The 14997-nt window shown below is 46.0% G+C and overlaps 1 protein-coding gene across 29 annotated transcripts in view; it reads left to right on the top strand.

Annotated features, from left to right (window-relative positions):
* The window catches only part of EIF4G3 (eukaryotic translation initiation factor 4 gamma 3), a 78040-nt gene extending 69803 nt beyond the window's left edge, over positions 1 to 8237 (top strand). For 28 of the 29 annotated variants that reach the window (XM_081017260.1, XM_081017254.1, XM_081017274.1 and 25 more), the window contains 11 exons: positions 292 to 409; positions 719 to 942; positions 1744 to 1859; positions 2091 to 2263; positions 2421 to 2546; positions 3343 to 3424; positions 3937 to 4035; positions 4294 to 4440; positions 5047 to 5128; positions 6217 to 6363; positions 7099 to 8237. In XM_081017260.1, the coding sequence (XP_080873386.1) occupies positions 292 to 409; positions 719 to 942; positions 1744 to 1859; positions 2091 to 2263; positions 2421 to 2546; positions 3343 to 3424; positions 3937 to 4035; positions 4294 to 4440; positions 5047 to 5128; positions 6217 to 6363; positions 7099 to 7280 (1496 nt within the window). In that variant the 3' untranslated portion in view covers positions 7281 to 8237. Of the gene's footprint in view, positions 1 to 291; positions 410 to 718; positions 943 to 1743; positions 1860 to 2090; positions 2301 to 2420; positions 2547 to 3342; positions 3426 to 3936; positions 4036 to 4293; positions 4441 to 5046; positions 5129 to 6216; positions 6364 to 7098 lie in introns of those variants that run through there. The other variant, XR_013989662.1, reaches the window with a different exon arrangement.
* Positions 8238 to 14997: the final 6760 nt, after the last annotated feature.

The following is a 14997-nucleotide window of genomic DNA, read 5'->3' as shown; positions in this document are numbered from 1 at the left end:
ATCTCTTCCAGGCTAAACATACTCAACTGTTCCTCATAAGGCTTGGTTTCTAGGGAAGGATTTGGTCCTTAGGAGACACCCAAGCCAGTTAAGGCTTTAAAGGGTTTCTTGTATCTGTAGGTGACCCATCTCTCTGCAAAAACCCTCTGCCCTGAAGGTTGAGAGAGATCATCAAGGCATCCACTTGACACAGTTAAACTTGCGCTAGGTTTAAGAGCTTCTCGGCCTCTGGCTGATGGGTTTCCTGGAGCCCTTGAGGCAGCTGTTACTCTCCCCAACATCCTCTTGCAGATTCCTTACGACCAAGTGCCACTAGTTTGAACCGATTCTCTGCACTGCAGCCTCCCGCATCATCTGTGTCTGCCTCAGCCACATCCGCAGAGTTGGACTCTCGCAGGGCCTTAACTAGGTAAGTCTCAGGCCACCCATGGGTGCTTATCTCCCACTTCATTTAGTAGTAGTAGTAGTAGTAGTAGTAGTAATTGCCTTGAATGAAGTGTTCTATGTGATTAAGCTGACTTCTGTCCACGTAATGAAATGTGGGGGGAAAGCAGAGATTTAATTGCCTCTCCGATAAAACTCTTCTGTTTTTAGCACTTGATGTCTGTGTTTACTATCACTTGAAAGCTAATTGGCACATAGCCGAGTTGGGGGTTAATTTCTTTTCAAGCAGTGAGTGAGTAAGGAATTTTCCTGAGAAATGTCTTTGCTCCCACAGTCGGGGGAGCACAGGCAGGGAGAAGAACGACAAGCTGCTCCCCTCTCCAGCCTCACGACCCAACACCTTCTTGCGGGTCAGCAGCAGCAAGGAGCAGCTCTTGGACAACCAGGCTCAGGAAGAACAGCGGCGGGAGATGCTGGAGACTGTGAAGCAGCTGACAGGGGGGCTGGAGAGCGACTGGAACAGCACAGAGGCAGAGAGGAGCAAGGCCAAGGAAACTGGTGAGCTTTTCCTCTTCCTCCTCCAAGTTGGGGCTTCTGAACTCTGGGCTGTACTTCGTGCTGGATGAGCAGAAATATTTTGTGACTGATTTGGTTGGTGCTAATTTATGTCCTGCAGGGACGCGGGTGGCGCTGTGGGTAAAACCTCAGCGCCTAGGACTTGCCGATCGCATGGTCGGTTCGAATCCCCGCGGCGGGGTGCGCTCCCATTGCTCGGTCCCAGCACCTGCCAACCTAGCAGTTCGAAAGCACCCTTGGGTGCAAGTAGATAAATAGGGACCGCTTACTAGCGGGAAGGTAAACGGCGTTTCCGTGTGCGGCTCTGGCTCGCCAGAGCAGCTTCGTCACGCTGGCCACATGACCCAGAAGTGTCTGCGGACAGCGCTGGCTCCCAGCCTCTAGAGTGAGATGAGCGCACAACCCTAGAGTCTGTCAGGACTGGCCTGTATGGGCAGGGGTACCTTTACCTTTACTTTTAATTTATGTCCATTCCCTCTTGAGCTCATAGCATTATTTCATCCACGTTCATTTGTTGCCCCTTCTGAGTCAAAATGGTGGTGATCTAAAGCGAGGTATTCTGTGCAGATCTCTCTCTGGGATGAATTACACCACAGATCCTAGAGTGTGTAGCTGCATGTAGGACTTACGAAGAATGGCAGGACACAACCTAAGGACTTGTCTGTAATGACAATGGCATTTTGCATGGGAAAAATGCCTCTCTGGCATTGCATTGAAGTAAGCCTTCTACATTTCTTGCCTCTTTCTCTCCCTCTCCCCTTACCCATTCAACTGTCTTAACAGCCAAGCCTGAAATTTCCACATCCCCAGCCCAAGAAAAACCTGCATTGTCAGAAGAGGAAATAGAGAGAAAGTGCAAATCGATCATTGACGAGTTCCTGCACATAAACGATTATAAGGTAAGGAGAGCAGGGCCCATCGTGGCGTGCATTGAAGTTTTCTCTTGGGGTGGAGGGCTTAAGCATTTAAAAGCCACCCTTTCTGAGGTCTGGCTTTGTGGCCGCTGATCTTACAATATCAGTGCAGAGAGCAAGAAGGACCTTTATTAAGGTCAGCTGAGGAGCTTTGCACAAGGAAAGTCTCTTAGCCCACGGACTACAGAGAAACCTCCTTTTGTATTGTCTGGACAGGAAGCGATGCAGTGCGTGGAGGAGCTGAGCATACCGGGAGTGCTGCCTATGTTTGTGCAGGTGGGCGTGGAGTCAACCCTGGAGCGGAGTCAGATCACCAGAGACCACATGGGCCAGTTGCTGTATCAGCTGGTGCAGTCGGAGAAGCTCAGCAAGCAGGACTTTTTCAAGGGGTTGGTAGTCTGCCAGGGAAGGAAGCAAGATCTCTGGGTATTTTTTCTTTCTTTCATGGGTGCTCACTACAAACAGTTACATTTGGGCTGGATGCAGAGAGTGACCAGCTGCCTCCCAGATGGAATGTGCCTTGAGCAACTCTGCTTCCCTCCTTAGGTTTGCAGACACCTTAGAGACGGCAGACGACATGGCCATCGATATACCCCACATATGGTTATACCTGGCTGAGTTGGTGACGCCTATGTTGAAAGAAGGAGGAATCTCTATGAGAGAACTTCTGACGTAAGCTGCACTCTTTCTCCGTTAGCTGTGGGGTGATGCTTGCACCGGCTGCCCTTGGAACTCCTTGCATAGATAAGGTCAAGCTAGCCACAGTCAACCACAGTGACCTATGCGAGACCTGTTGCTTGCTACAAACTGTATTGTTATTGCCTTGGGGCAGTGAATTTCCACACCCCGGTTAAGCCAGATTTAAACCCCTCATGGGCCTAATTTGTCACGTGTACAGAGCCCACCAGTTAAAATGACGTCAGGCAATGTTTCTTTTTGAAGGCACACTCCCAGATCACGAAGGGATTTGCACAGACCTCAGCTAAAACAGGGGCTTTCACAGAGATTTCAGTGTAAACCCATCATGAGTCTGGAGCAAGGTGTGCTTCAGCTGTTGGACAGTGGGAACATGCCTTACCTCCAGCAAAGGAACGCTTAAGAGCTCATTTTAAGCCACACTAGCCCTGGTCCCACACCTGATGTCTCATATGATGGCAGGTGGGTGCAGTTTACCAGAAACAGTCTGGCAGGCTAAATAAGGTTTCCCAGCAGGCCAGAGGCTTGCCACCCCTGCCTTAAGGGCTGAACCAGCAGAGGGTGGCAACTCCCCAAATATCCTGCCTGTCAAACCTTGTCTGCTGTGGTCTCCCTCCAGCTCCAGAATAGAGTTGCTTCTGTGGTCGAAGATTGAAGTAGAACTTAGTGAAGGCCAGAGCCCTCACCCCCCTTCATGGTGGCCTTTCACCATGTGCTAGTTGCCTGTCAGGTGGCAAAGCTTACACTGCTCTCTTGCTCTCTCCTATTGCAGAGAATTTAGCAAACCCTTGCTCCCTGTGGGAAGAGCCGGCATCTTGCTTTCCGAAATATTGCACCTTCTATGCAAACAAATGGTAAGTGTTCTAGGTCACTTGCAGATCTGGATGTGTGTGTGCAAAGGGAATCTGTAGTGTATTGAAAAATGTCAAGAAGCCTGCCCAAGACTCCCAAGTCAGTGAGTTGCATTCACCTTTTGCCTGAAAAGGCTTTGAAGCTGCCTTTAGTTGATCAGGAGCAGGAATCACAAAGGACAGCCTCATTCTGAAGATGCTTCTAATTCAGAGATGTTCCCGGTTGCTGTCCCAACCTGAGCAGGCCCCTACCCTAGAAAGGGTGGCACTTTCTTGGCCCCACTGATTGCTGAATCCCGTTGACCCCACAGCAGCATTGGATTGAACCCTCCTGTTGGAAAAGAACATCCTAAAGTTGGGATATTGAATGTGATACTTTGCACTCACCCAGGTTTCCCCCTCACCCCCGAAAAAGAACTGTCATGGTGGGGTTGGAGCTTGCGTTGAACACCGTGGCTGTTTTGGGTCTCGCTGCTCTCCTTTCTTTGATTTTTCAAATTCCTTCTGTGTTCTAGAGCCATAAGAAAGTGGCAGCCTTATGGAGGGAGGCTGGCCTCAGTTGGAAAGACTTCTTACCTGAAGAGGAAGATGTCCACACCTTTCTCATGGAGCAGGTGAGTTGGGAGCCAGAGCAGGGTCACTCTGACCTTTTGGTCACTCTGTTCACTTCTGATAGGGGGAGGAGGTTTGACTAGATGCTATGTTGTCCCTTCTGACCCTTGAGATGGGACCAGCCTCCACTGCAAAAGGTCTTTAACCCTTTGGAAGAATAGATGGTTAAACCCCACTTCAGGGTGTTCACCGGTGTGGGCGGGGAACCCTGCATGTCATGCCAAACTAAAGCCATTCTCTTTTCTCTTGTAACACTGCAGAAGTTGGACTTCACAGAGACTGATAGTTCCAGTTCCTCAGAAGCACTTTCAAAGAAGGAGCTCTCTGCTGAAGAGTTGAACAAACAGCTGGAGAAACTCATTATCGAGGACAAGGCGAATGATGAGCAGATCTTTGATTGGGTAGAGGTACAAAGCCCAAGTCCATCTATGCCCGTACACTAATAAGTTAAGAGTTATTTGAACCCATCTGTTACAGTTCCTGGAGCCTGGGCTCTTGGAAAGAGCAGCTCTCAGGAGTGCGCTCTTGGTTCTTACAGAATCACGGGGTTGGGAGCATTTCACCACAGCCCTCACCTGTCTCCACGCTGCTTTCCTGACCCTCACTTTCACCAGAGTCTGGTTTCGCCCCTGGGGATTGCTGCTTGTCACCAGAACACAATTTTGCTCGCCTAGAGGGCTGCATTGTAGGGCTAGAGAGAAATTATTGCTTTTACAGATGCCAGAGGGTTTTGATCTGTAGCACTGAGTTCCATCCTAGAATGCCTTTTTTATGTGACTCTCCAGCAACAGACTGTTTTTCCTGCTGAATAAATAGCACCATAGAAGGCAGAATTGGGGGAGAGAATATAAGCCATTTTCCTGCTCCCAGGAGCACTTTGGGGTGAGCTGATCTGGTAGGAAGCACTTTAATGAGTGAGCTTATAAGATTCCTTCATCAGCGAGTTCTTCAGACGAGGCGCTGTGATGCAACTCGTGGGCTTTTTTGACTTCTGCAAATACTCTTGATTTCAGGCTAATCTAGACGAGAGCCAGATGAGTTCACCTACATTCCTTAGAGCTTTAATGACAGCAGTTTGTAAAGCCGCTATTATAGGTGAGTAACGTTCATCCAGAAGTTTTAGACATGAAGCCATCAATATCTTTCCTCTGTTTTGCATGGAATTTGAATTCTTCGCCACAGTCTCTTTTTAAGCCTGCGCTCTGCGTGAAATGTCCCACTGATGAGACACAGATAATGAGCGACCAGAACAGGTCATGTTAATGTGTCTTCCATCCCAGGGATTTCTGGGATTCTCCAGATCCGTTTTTTCTGTGAATCCAATCCATATCATTTGGAAGCATACTATGGTTGGAAGAAGAGAAATCACCTACCTTATTACCGTTTCCACCAGTTGTTTTATATCCTGAGTTGTTCCATTAGAAAACATCAAGTGATAACTGTTCCAATGGCAGTTCTTCATTTTGAGGGTGTGTGTAAGGAGATCTTTGAATTCTAGCCAGCAGTGGCCCCCATGGATTTGGGGCAGGGGTGCCAGTGAGAGTGTTGCCTTTTTGCCTTCCAGTTTCTGTGCATTAAACCTTTTTGTGCTTTTGTAGTGTAGCTGAATGGGGATTTAGTTGGCTAAAGTCCATACTTGTGGCCACTTCAGAAGTTCAGTAAAACTGTGAGGGGAGAGGAGAACATTAACACACCAGCTAATGAGTCCCTGCATATAGAAAACAAGTGTGTCAGGTTTCTGTCCTGACATGCTAGCTTTCTGTGTGCAGAGATATTGGGGGGAGGGATATGGAAGAGCATTCCACAATGTGAACCCCACTCCTATAGTGTGAAGGGGTACCGCCCAGTGAGAGTCAAGCCTAAATATTTTTAGATCCCAGATACAGGTAGTGATGTATTCCATCTTTTATATTTTTGGTACCTAAAATTGCAGGAGGTAGGATGAAGTGACACAGCCTCTTTCTTTCAAAGCTTCTAATTTTTGGAAGATGAGCTGGTGAAATAAACCTTTCCAATTGCATAAGCAGTCCAGACGTTGAAGAATGTTTAATTTCTGCTGCTGCTATCCTTTTTGCCTTGAATTGAGATTTGTCTGTGAAGACAGAGGATAAGAGTTGCCTGCCTTCCTCCTTCCTGGCCAGCTTTTAACCAAACGCTGACATTGAATCTCTTCTCTTTTCTAGTGGACAGTTCTAGCTTGCGAGTGGACACTGCTGTTATCAAGCAGAGAGTGCCGATCTTACTTAAGTACCTAGACGCGGACACAGAGAAGGAACTACAAGCACTTTACGCACTACAAGCATCAATAGTAAAACTTGATCAACCTCCGAGTAAGTGTACTCAGGGTCAGGGTGGTCTTTGGGCCTTGGTCCGTTGAATTGGGCTTGTGTAAAATAGGACGGAACATGATGTGCTGTCACTGGCTGTAGGGCCGTTTGCTGGTACCCCAAAGCCAATTTGTACTAGATTTTCTTGGGGTGCGTCATTTTGCTTTTGTTCAGGATGAATAAGGGCCACAGAAAATCCTCCTGAGTTTGAATGTGGCTCCCAGTCAGCAACCAAAAAAGGCAGCCCTCTGTTTCCAGTTTCTCTGTTTCCAGTCCTATTACCCTTGTCATCCAGAGAAATGGAGGAAATGTCAAGTATATGGCAATTTCTCCTCAGTTTTATATCATCCACATATTATTTATTTATCTATCTATCTGAAAGTTTTTTTCAGTGTTGGGAGCCTGGATTCTAAACCTGCCCTGATGCAGGATGTTCCTTCAGCTTAGCCACACCATCTGAACAAAAACCTACCCACTGTGGAGCCCTAGAAAGGCCTCTCACCTGGGAGAGCCCTCTGAGCTCTGAAGAGCAATGATATTTGTGTTTCATTGGCTCCCTGATTGAGGAAGGACTAAAAGGGGTCAGGCGGAGTAAATTTATAAAATATAAGTGGAGGGTTGGGTTGAAGGCTCAGCACACTGCAATTCACATTTTGAACTGAGCTTGCTAGCCAGTCGTGTCTGCTTTGGTTGCTGTCCAGGGGGGAGTGTTCACCTCTTCCTTTCCTTCCCCCACAGATTTGTTACGGATGTTTTTTGATTGCCTGTATGATGAGGAGGTGATATCAGAGGATGCCTTCTACAAGTGGGAAAGCAGCAAAGACCCTGCGGAACAGAACGGGAAAGGCGTAGCATTAAAATCGGTCACGGCATTCTTCACGTGGCTACGAGAAGCCGAAGAGGAGTCAGAGGATAATTGAAACTGAATTACAAAAAAAAAAAAAAAAAACTCAAAAAAACCACAAAAAAACAATTTAAGTATTTTTTTAAAAAAAGTTTCACGTCTTCGCCAATCACAGTGCAGCAAGGCCAATTCTCGCGCAGGGCCCCCCCCCTTCCCCCACATGTGCACGAGTGGGAGAGGAGACAAAAAAAACCGATATAAACGCAAAGGCGATCATGGAGGACAAAAAGTACTTGAAAATTCAAGTCCACTTCAAACCTGAGGGCAGGAGCACTAAACCAAAATACATCTATTTATAGAAAAATATTTTCTGTTTTAATCTTTTATTTTTCCTTTTTAAACAAGGACTCCTACTTTAAAAAGAAACAAATCTCTTTAGACAAAAAGTGAGAACTTTAATTTATTATTTTAAGAACTGCAAATGTCAGTGTAATTTTTAAATTTGCAGTTTCTGTAGCAAATTGTATAATAGACAAAAAAAAAACAGATAAATAAATTTCCCTCCCTTTTCAGAGCCACCTCAGTTTTGTTTCAAAGCACGGTATCTGTGTATTAAATTCTAAAGGGGTTTGGGAATGAACTAGGATGAGGGAGATGAACTTTTTTTAAAAAAGAAAAAAAAATCATCATTTTTTTCCGCCTGCCTCTCAGCTTGCTTTCCACAATTTAAAAAAATCAAAAGCAACAAAGCATAACCTTGGAGCTGAAGGAAAACCGCGTTTGAGAAAACGGCTGTGGACCAGACTGCTTGGAAAAATAACTTGCTCAAAGCAAAACAGTGCTATCCTGGAGAAAGAAGAAAAAAGAAGCAGCAAAAAGTACTAGTGATACTTTCAGAACCTTTAGAGCAACTTTAAGGCTTGTAAATACATAGAACAAATATTTAAAAAAAGAAAGAAATTGACTCGATACTATTTCTTTTCACTTTCAAAATATAAAGAACAAAATAAAGACAAACCTTGCAAGTTTAAAAGCACAAGAAAGTGGCTTCTTTTGATGGCAGCTTTGAAGGTGCCGGGCCCCCTCAAGCCATGGCATGCTGCCTCCCTCGGAGGGGGGGCATTAAGATTTCTGACCTGAACTGCCCCCGTGGCCTGTTTGCCCAAATCTATTGGGCAAGCAGGGAGGGAGGAAGTTAAAGGAGTAAATAAAGAAGAGGTGGGTCACTCTTTGGGAAAGGTTTTGTTACGGATGGATTTTCTGTGCAGCATGCCAGAGTGTGTTCACCAACCTTTGCACTCTGCTGCAGGCGATTTACAGTGTGCAGAAAGGCTCAGTACGGCTGCAGCTTCCTTGTGAGCATTATCCTCCAATAAGGTGCTTATTAAATCTCTTACACCTCCCGCCTGCCCTTAAGGGAGTGTGTTGCTTTCCCTTCCTTTGAGGTGAAAGGAGTGTACATAATGTGGTTAATGGTTCGCGGTGTCAGAATTTCTGCTTGGCCAATTTTATCCGGTTGGGGTGTGTGTGTGCTGTGTCCGCACATCCCAATACACCTCCACGAAGCTTTTTCCATTTGTAGATTGTTCTCTGTAAAGCACCTTCTCCATCTGAACAAGTTTGATCTCTGTTGGCCGCCTGAGATAACCAGCTGCTGGCTCTCCCTGTGATGGCTCATCTGCTCTTAAATGAGCCCCCCCCCCTCAGGCTGCTTTTTGCAATTTGTGGAAGTCTAGGATGGCCTCGCCTTGTCATTCCAAAAGAAAATGCAAAATAACCCTTGTTTTACTTCATTTGTTACTGGGTTGCTGTGTTTACATGTGATCACCGGAAACTGAAAACTGTTTTAAGTATTGCTGGGGAGGCTTCTGCAGGAGCAGGCTTTAATCCGATCGTGCTTCAAGGCAAGTCAGGCCGAGGGGGTGCGTTTCAAAAGCCTTCTTCTCACTGTACGGTATTTTCCCCCTCTTAATTTTTTTTTTTTAAACGGTGCAGGAACACTGAGCTCTGCTCCTGACCCTGCCTTCTTCAGCCAAGGAGTGACTGGGTCAAGGCCACTCACCTTTCCATAAGATGAAAATTCTACTGCAGCAGTGGCATAAAGAAGCATTGTTACATCTTCTGTATGGAAAATGGGTGTGATTCAAATTGTTTGCTGCTGAAACTAGTAGTAACAGAAAAGGAGTTGAGAGTTTTTGTCTTTTTCACTGGGAGCTTTGCAGGGTCCCTGTTACTCTTCACGGCATTGTTAGAAATGAAGGCCTGGTTTTCTCTGAGCAAGCAGGTGCCAGTCCTGCTAGCTTCCAGTAAGGCTGACAACCTTGTTCTTCCTGGCATTGGTCAGTGTTCTTATGGCAAAGTCAGTGGAGATAAGTAAGTGGGTCCACACTCGCTTCCTTTGAAAGGGAATTGTCAGGGAACTGACATCGGAGCTAGAGGTGGAGGGGAGGCTCTCTAATGATGCTGGAGAAGGGCCCAGCAGGGAGAGAGGCAGCTCAGCAGATGGGGAAGCAATTCAGTGCAACACCAGGAATAAGGAGGGGCAGATAGGGGAATCGGCGAGAGGGCTCCAGGACTCTTCACCGGACACCAGCGGGGAGAGCACGGGTCCTCCGCTACCCACGCCCTCCCTGCGCAGAAGACTTCCGCGCAGAGAAAGTAGGAGGAGACTGGGTGTCAAACAACTTTTATGTTGGAAAAGGTTTAAGAAACGCCCACTGACGGATTCTGCTAGCGACTGAGGCAGCCACGAATTGAAGGGCTGTCCAGACAGAAAGGTTTAACAAGGCAACATAGCCAGGAGAGGCGGCAACTTACGCACGAGCAACCCCATACCATTATAGGAATTGTTCAACCTGTTAAGTATTCAAAGGAGTGCCTAGTTGTCGTAGTCCAGAGGTGACTCTAGTAACAAAAACGCCTGGAATAAGGTTCTTTCTCTCCGTTCACTATCGTAAAGCAAGCTGCGTGGAACTTGGTCACTTCCTCACTCAGATTACTTGGGTTGAAATGTCCCTTTATGAAGCTCTATCAGCAGTCGCAATAACAGCCAGTTGAAAGCTTGCAACCGCAACAAAAGGTTTAAGTTCAAAGTCTGACTAAAAGTAAATTAGCTGGAGAGTCCTAGGCTTAGAACTTTGCAACCATCATATAATCTCAAAAGTGTTAGTAGTCATGATTGGAGGGCGGGGTTTTTTTTGGTATGTGCGGGTTTTATTTTTACTTTTCTACCACAGAGGTAATGGGAACAGGTGTAGCAGACTACTATCTACACTGTTTGTGCCATGTTGGAAGGGTAGATGTCATTTTGCACTACATTTTGAGACTACAGAATTATGCCATGTTGTTAGTTGCAGGGTGTGAACTTTTCCTTTGTATGCAAGTAGAACCAAGATACATATTCCTTCTTTCTTTTCTTTTTGGAAGAGATGGTGCACTCGAGCCCAACATTACTCTGAATATGTTACCCTTGCTTTTTTATTTCTGCATGCTGTATGGCGTTCATTTCCTATCTGTGGATCTGGAAAATAATGAACACTGGTTGGATATCATGGGCAAACATCCCATTTTGCCAGCAGTCTCTGACCATACACCTGAAGCAGTGTGCCCTAGTTCTTAACCCATTCCACAGAAGCACAAGACCTACAGTCAGAAATGAATACGCTTTTACTTGGAACTACTGTGTGTATTTTGAGGAGGGGGTTCTGCTTCCTCATAAGCAGTAAGCCCAAAGAAGTTAGATTTCCAGACTTGAAAAGCCCTGGGGTGGCGTCAGGGAATTTAAAGCGGGGGTACAGGTGCACAGGCTTTCAGCAGGGCCTACAAGCTGACCCAGGCAGCTGCCTTGCAAAGAGTGTCACAGACATTTGCTAATTTTACTATGCTGGCACCTACAGGTCTTCTACAGCACTTCCTTGGGGATTCTCACACTGTTGCCTTCAGGCAACCCAAGTCCTGTGTGTGTGTGTGTGTGTGTGTGTGTGCGCGCGCGCGCGTGTGTGTGCGCGCGCGCATTCTGTATCATTTTCTCCTTTCAACTCCTGGGGGCTGGCAGCCACCTTATTGCAAGAAGCTAAAAAATATAGAAGTTGCTGGTGGCGGCTGGTGGCTGTGAAAGGATTTTAATTAAGCCACAGCCACATTCAAACACTTAGAGCTATTGAACAGTTTGGGTGTTTTAGAAGTGGCACAGTTTGCTTCAGTTAAAATGGCACAGCCTCCTGTGGCTCTACGGTTTGGTTTTTAGAATTTTACAGCTGAAGGAAGCAGGTCTGAAGAAATGGGAGTATTGATAGAGAAGTGAGCAGAACATGCAAAATTGCAGCCCCAAAGTTATTAATACCAACTGGCTTTAAAGCCAGCATTTCTGGGTTTTGGTTTAGCTTAGCAACCATGACTTCTGTGTGTATTGAAAGAGAAAGAGAGCAGCTTTGGGTCAGGAAGGTTCGAGTCCTTTTTAAAATGGTTCTATGAAAAGTACTGATGTCAACAGAGCCGTCATAAACAATGGGCTTCTATGCATGTGCGCACACACCAAAAGAATCTCACCCTGCCTAACATTCTTCACTAACTCCAGCTTTCTGTTACCATGAAGGTAAAAGCTGCTTCCTTGAGAGCCAGTGTGGTGTAGTGGTTAAGAGCGGTAGTCACGTAATCTGGGGAACCGGGTTCGCGTCTCCGCTCCTCCACATGCAGCTGCTGGGTGACCTTGGGCCAGTCACGCTTCTCTGAAGTCTCTCAGCCCCACTCACCTCACAGAGTGTTTGTTGTGGGGGAGGAAGGGAAAGGAGAACGTTAGCCGCTTTGAGACTCCTGAAGGGGAGTGAAAGGCAGGGTATCAAATCCAAACTCTTCTTCTTCCTTACAAATCTTGCTGGGAGCAGGCAGAATTGATCCTCCTTGAATTTGAACAGGGATGGGGAACCAATAGCCTTACAGGTGATGTTGCTAGACTCCAAGCTCCCAGCAGGCTCACAGATCAGGGATGATGGGGGTGGTGCAGTCCCCACAATCCTGCACTTTAAGTTCATCTTCCAGTTCCTCCAACCTTTCTAATGAAGCAGGCAGGTGGCATTTCTGCATGAAAGTATGGTGGGTTGAGGAAGATTCCCCACAGCTTTTGCAGTTTCAGCAAAAAAAAAAATTATAATTAATTTTTATTCAGTTTCCAATATACATTCCGTCCATTTTTTACATCCATTTCTAACATCTACCTCTTTTAGACTTCCCCCAGCCTATCTGACAATTTCCATATTATCACAATTACTCGCATTTCTTAAATTTATATTGCGCTTTAACAATCTTAGTCTTATCATCTCTTTTAAGCAACATTTCTATCAATCATTTTCACAGAGCTTCTTGAAAGCCAACAAGTGTTAATTGGTCCTCACATACATTTTTGATATACTCTGTAAATTTATTCCAGTCCTCGGTGAATCTCTGATCGCGTTGGTTCCAAATTTTCCCAGTTTCAGCAAAATTAAAGCGCTCTGGAAGTAGAGGGGAAATTGGCAATTCCTGTTCAGCTAACAAAAGTCATAGATGGTTTCCAAGTAGATTAGAGCAGACTGGATGGAATAAATGGGCCTGCTCAAGAGAGGGAATAGCATTGGATACAGCCCCCTCTTTACAATGGGTCTGCCCCAAACTGCACTAAACTTTTGCCAAATTTCTGGGCTTATCATTTGCTGCTTTTGGCCAGAGAGTGATTTATTTCATTTTTATCTCACCTTTCCTCCATGTGGTGTACATAGCTCTCTCTATTTTATCCTCCCAGCAGTCCTGTGAGATGGGTTAGGCTGAGAGTGAACAACTGGCCCACTTGAATGGTGAAAATGGCATGCGCCATCTTGAGCAGAAGCTGGAAAGTGGTGGTGTTGGGTGGGGTAACCCTTGTTAATGCCGATTTATTTGTTTATAAAAGAGGTTGGATCCAGCTTAAGTCCGGCTCAGAGCAAACCCACTGAAATGAATGACCCTAAATTGGCCAAGCCCATAAACTTCAATGGTCAACTCTTGAGTAGGACTAGGAAGAACCCAAGGCCATTGTAGTGTTGGAGAAGGTGCAGGAAGATCATGGGGCTGGTGCAATTCCTGTGTGAGGGAAAGCTGCAACATTTCGGGCTTTTTTAAGTGTAGAAAAATTGTAAGGGGGGAATTATAGAGGGGTATAAAAGTATGCATGGGGTGGAGAGAGGAGTTTTTCCTCCCTCATAATAGTAGAACCAAAAAAGAGCCATCCAGTGGAGCTGACTGTTGGAAGATTCACGACAGACGAAAAGAAATAATTAAACTATGGAACTTACTGCCACAAGATGTAGTGATGGCCACCAACTTGGATGGCTTTAGCAGAGGATTATTTTAATTAAGTCAGTGGTCACTGTATGGCTTTGAATCCAAGTCACGAGCGAGCACAGGTGAGGAGGGTGAGGTGAGGAGAGTGCTGGCTTTTGCACCCGGGTCCTGCATGGGGGCTTCTCTTTTGGGGCCTCTGGTTGGCCCCTAATAGAACAGGATGGTGGAATAGATTTATCAAAACATATATTTTGCCCTTCCTCTCTGTTAACAATCATAGAAATCTACAATAAAACCTGGGAAACACTTATAGCAGCTAAAGGAGAGAACATCACTAAAAATTGCCTCCTTTGCATATGGGAGGGTTTGCTTTTAATGGCCATGGCTGTGTCAGCAGATTAAGATGAAATTCTGCTGCCCATGGGGTGGTTTTACTCCTTAATTCTGCCAAATAATATATGTGTGGTAGTGGCTCTTTTTCAGATTGATGAAACCCCATATTGCATTTTTCAGTGCAGGAGGTTAGAAATGTTAAAACGAATTATATATTAAATGTCGGAGAATAGCTTGCAAGGTGCTGGTAGGCGTTTGGAGAGGGTACCTCATCTCCCTATCCCAGCCTTCCAAAACGTCCCAATTCAAGGTTTCCTGCATTACAACCAGCTGTCCGATAACAGAAACAAGATGCTTGTCTATCCCAGCAAGGAAGTACCTGTGGTACTGAGATGGTTCCACCAGCAGCTGTGAGCAAGAGATGAGCCTCCACTTTCAGGTGCAGTGTACCTTAGTTCCAGCTTGGCTTGAGTATACTCCTGCCCTGTTCATGTGGGGTGTTGGAGGCACCTCGCTCAAAAAGGGAGGATAGCTGCCTTTCTGCCTTGTTCATGGGGTCTCTACATTTGGTTGGTCCAGCGGCCAGGAAATAGGATGCGGAGACTTTGGCAGGGCTTTGAATTCATCCAAAAAGAAAAGGTTGCAGTTTTATATACAGTAGTACCTCTGGTTACATATGCTTCAGGTTACAGACTCCCTTAACCCAGAAATAGTACCTCGGGTTAAGAACTTTGCTTCAGGATGAGAACAGAAATCGCACAGCGGCAGCGGGAGGCCCCATTAGTTAGTGGTGCTTCAGGTTAAGAACAGTTTCAGGTTAAGAACGGACCTCCAGAACGAATTAAGTATGTAACCAGAGGTACCACTGTATTTAGTGCCTGCTGTCATTTGACGATGTCAAAATGTAGCCTTTCATGCACTGTTTGCTTACTCCACCATAGGAGCCTGGCAGTGACTTAACTGGTTTGCAGGAAGGAACAAGAGGAGTCTCATTTTCCATTAAAAACTCTGCATATGGTCACACGCGTATTTGTGAGGAGGGGCATTCCTTTGCATAACGTGTCGCAGGACCCAAGACCCGGAGTCCTGCTTGTTCTCCTCCATGCCATTCCTGAGCAGAGGGAGGAGCAGAGACCAAATTATCTGTCTGGCTACAACGGTGAAGA

Source organism: Podarcis pityusensis (genome assembly GCF_964106645.2).
Source record: "Podarcis pityusensis genome assembly, chromosome: 8".
In the NCBI taxonomy this organism is placed as follows: domain Eukaryota; kingdom Metazoa; phylum Chordata; class Lepidosauria; order Squamata; family Lacertidae; genus Podarcis; species Podarcis pityusensis.
Note: the sequence above shows the minus strand (reverse complement) of the source record. Positions and strands in the feature narration are given on the sequence as shown.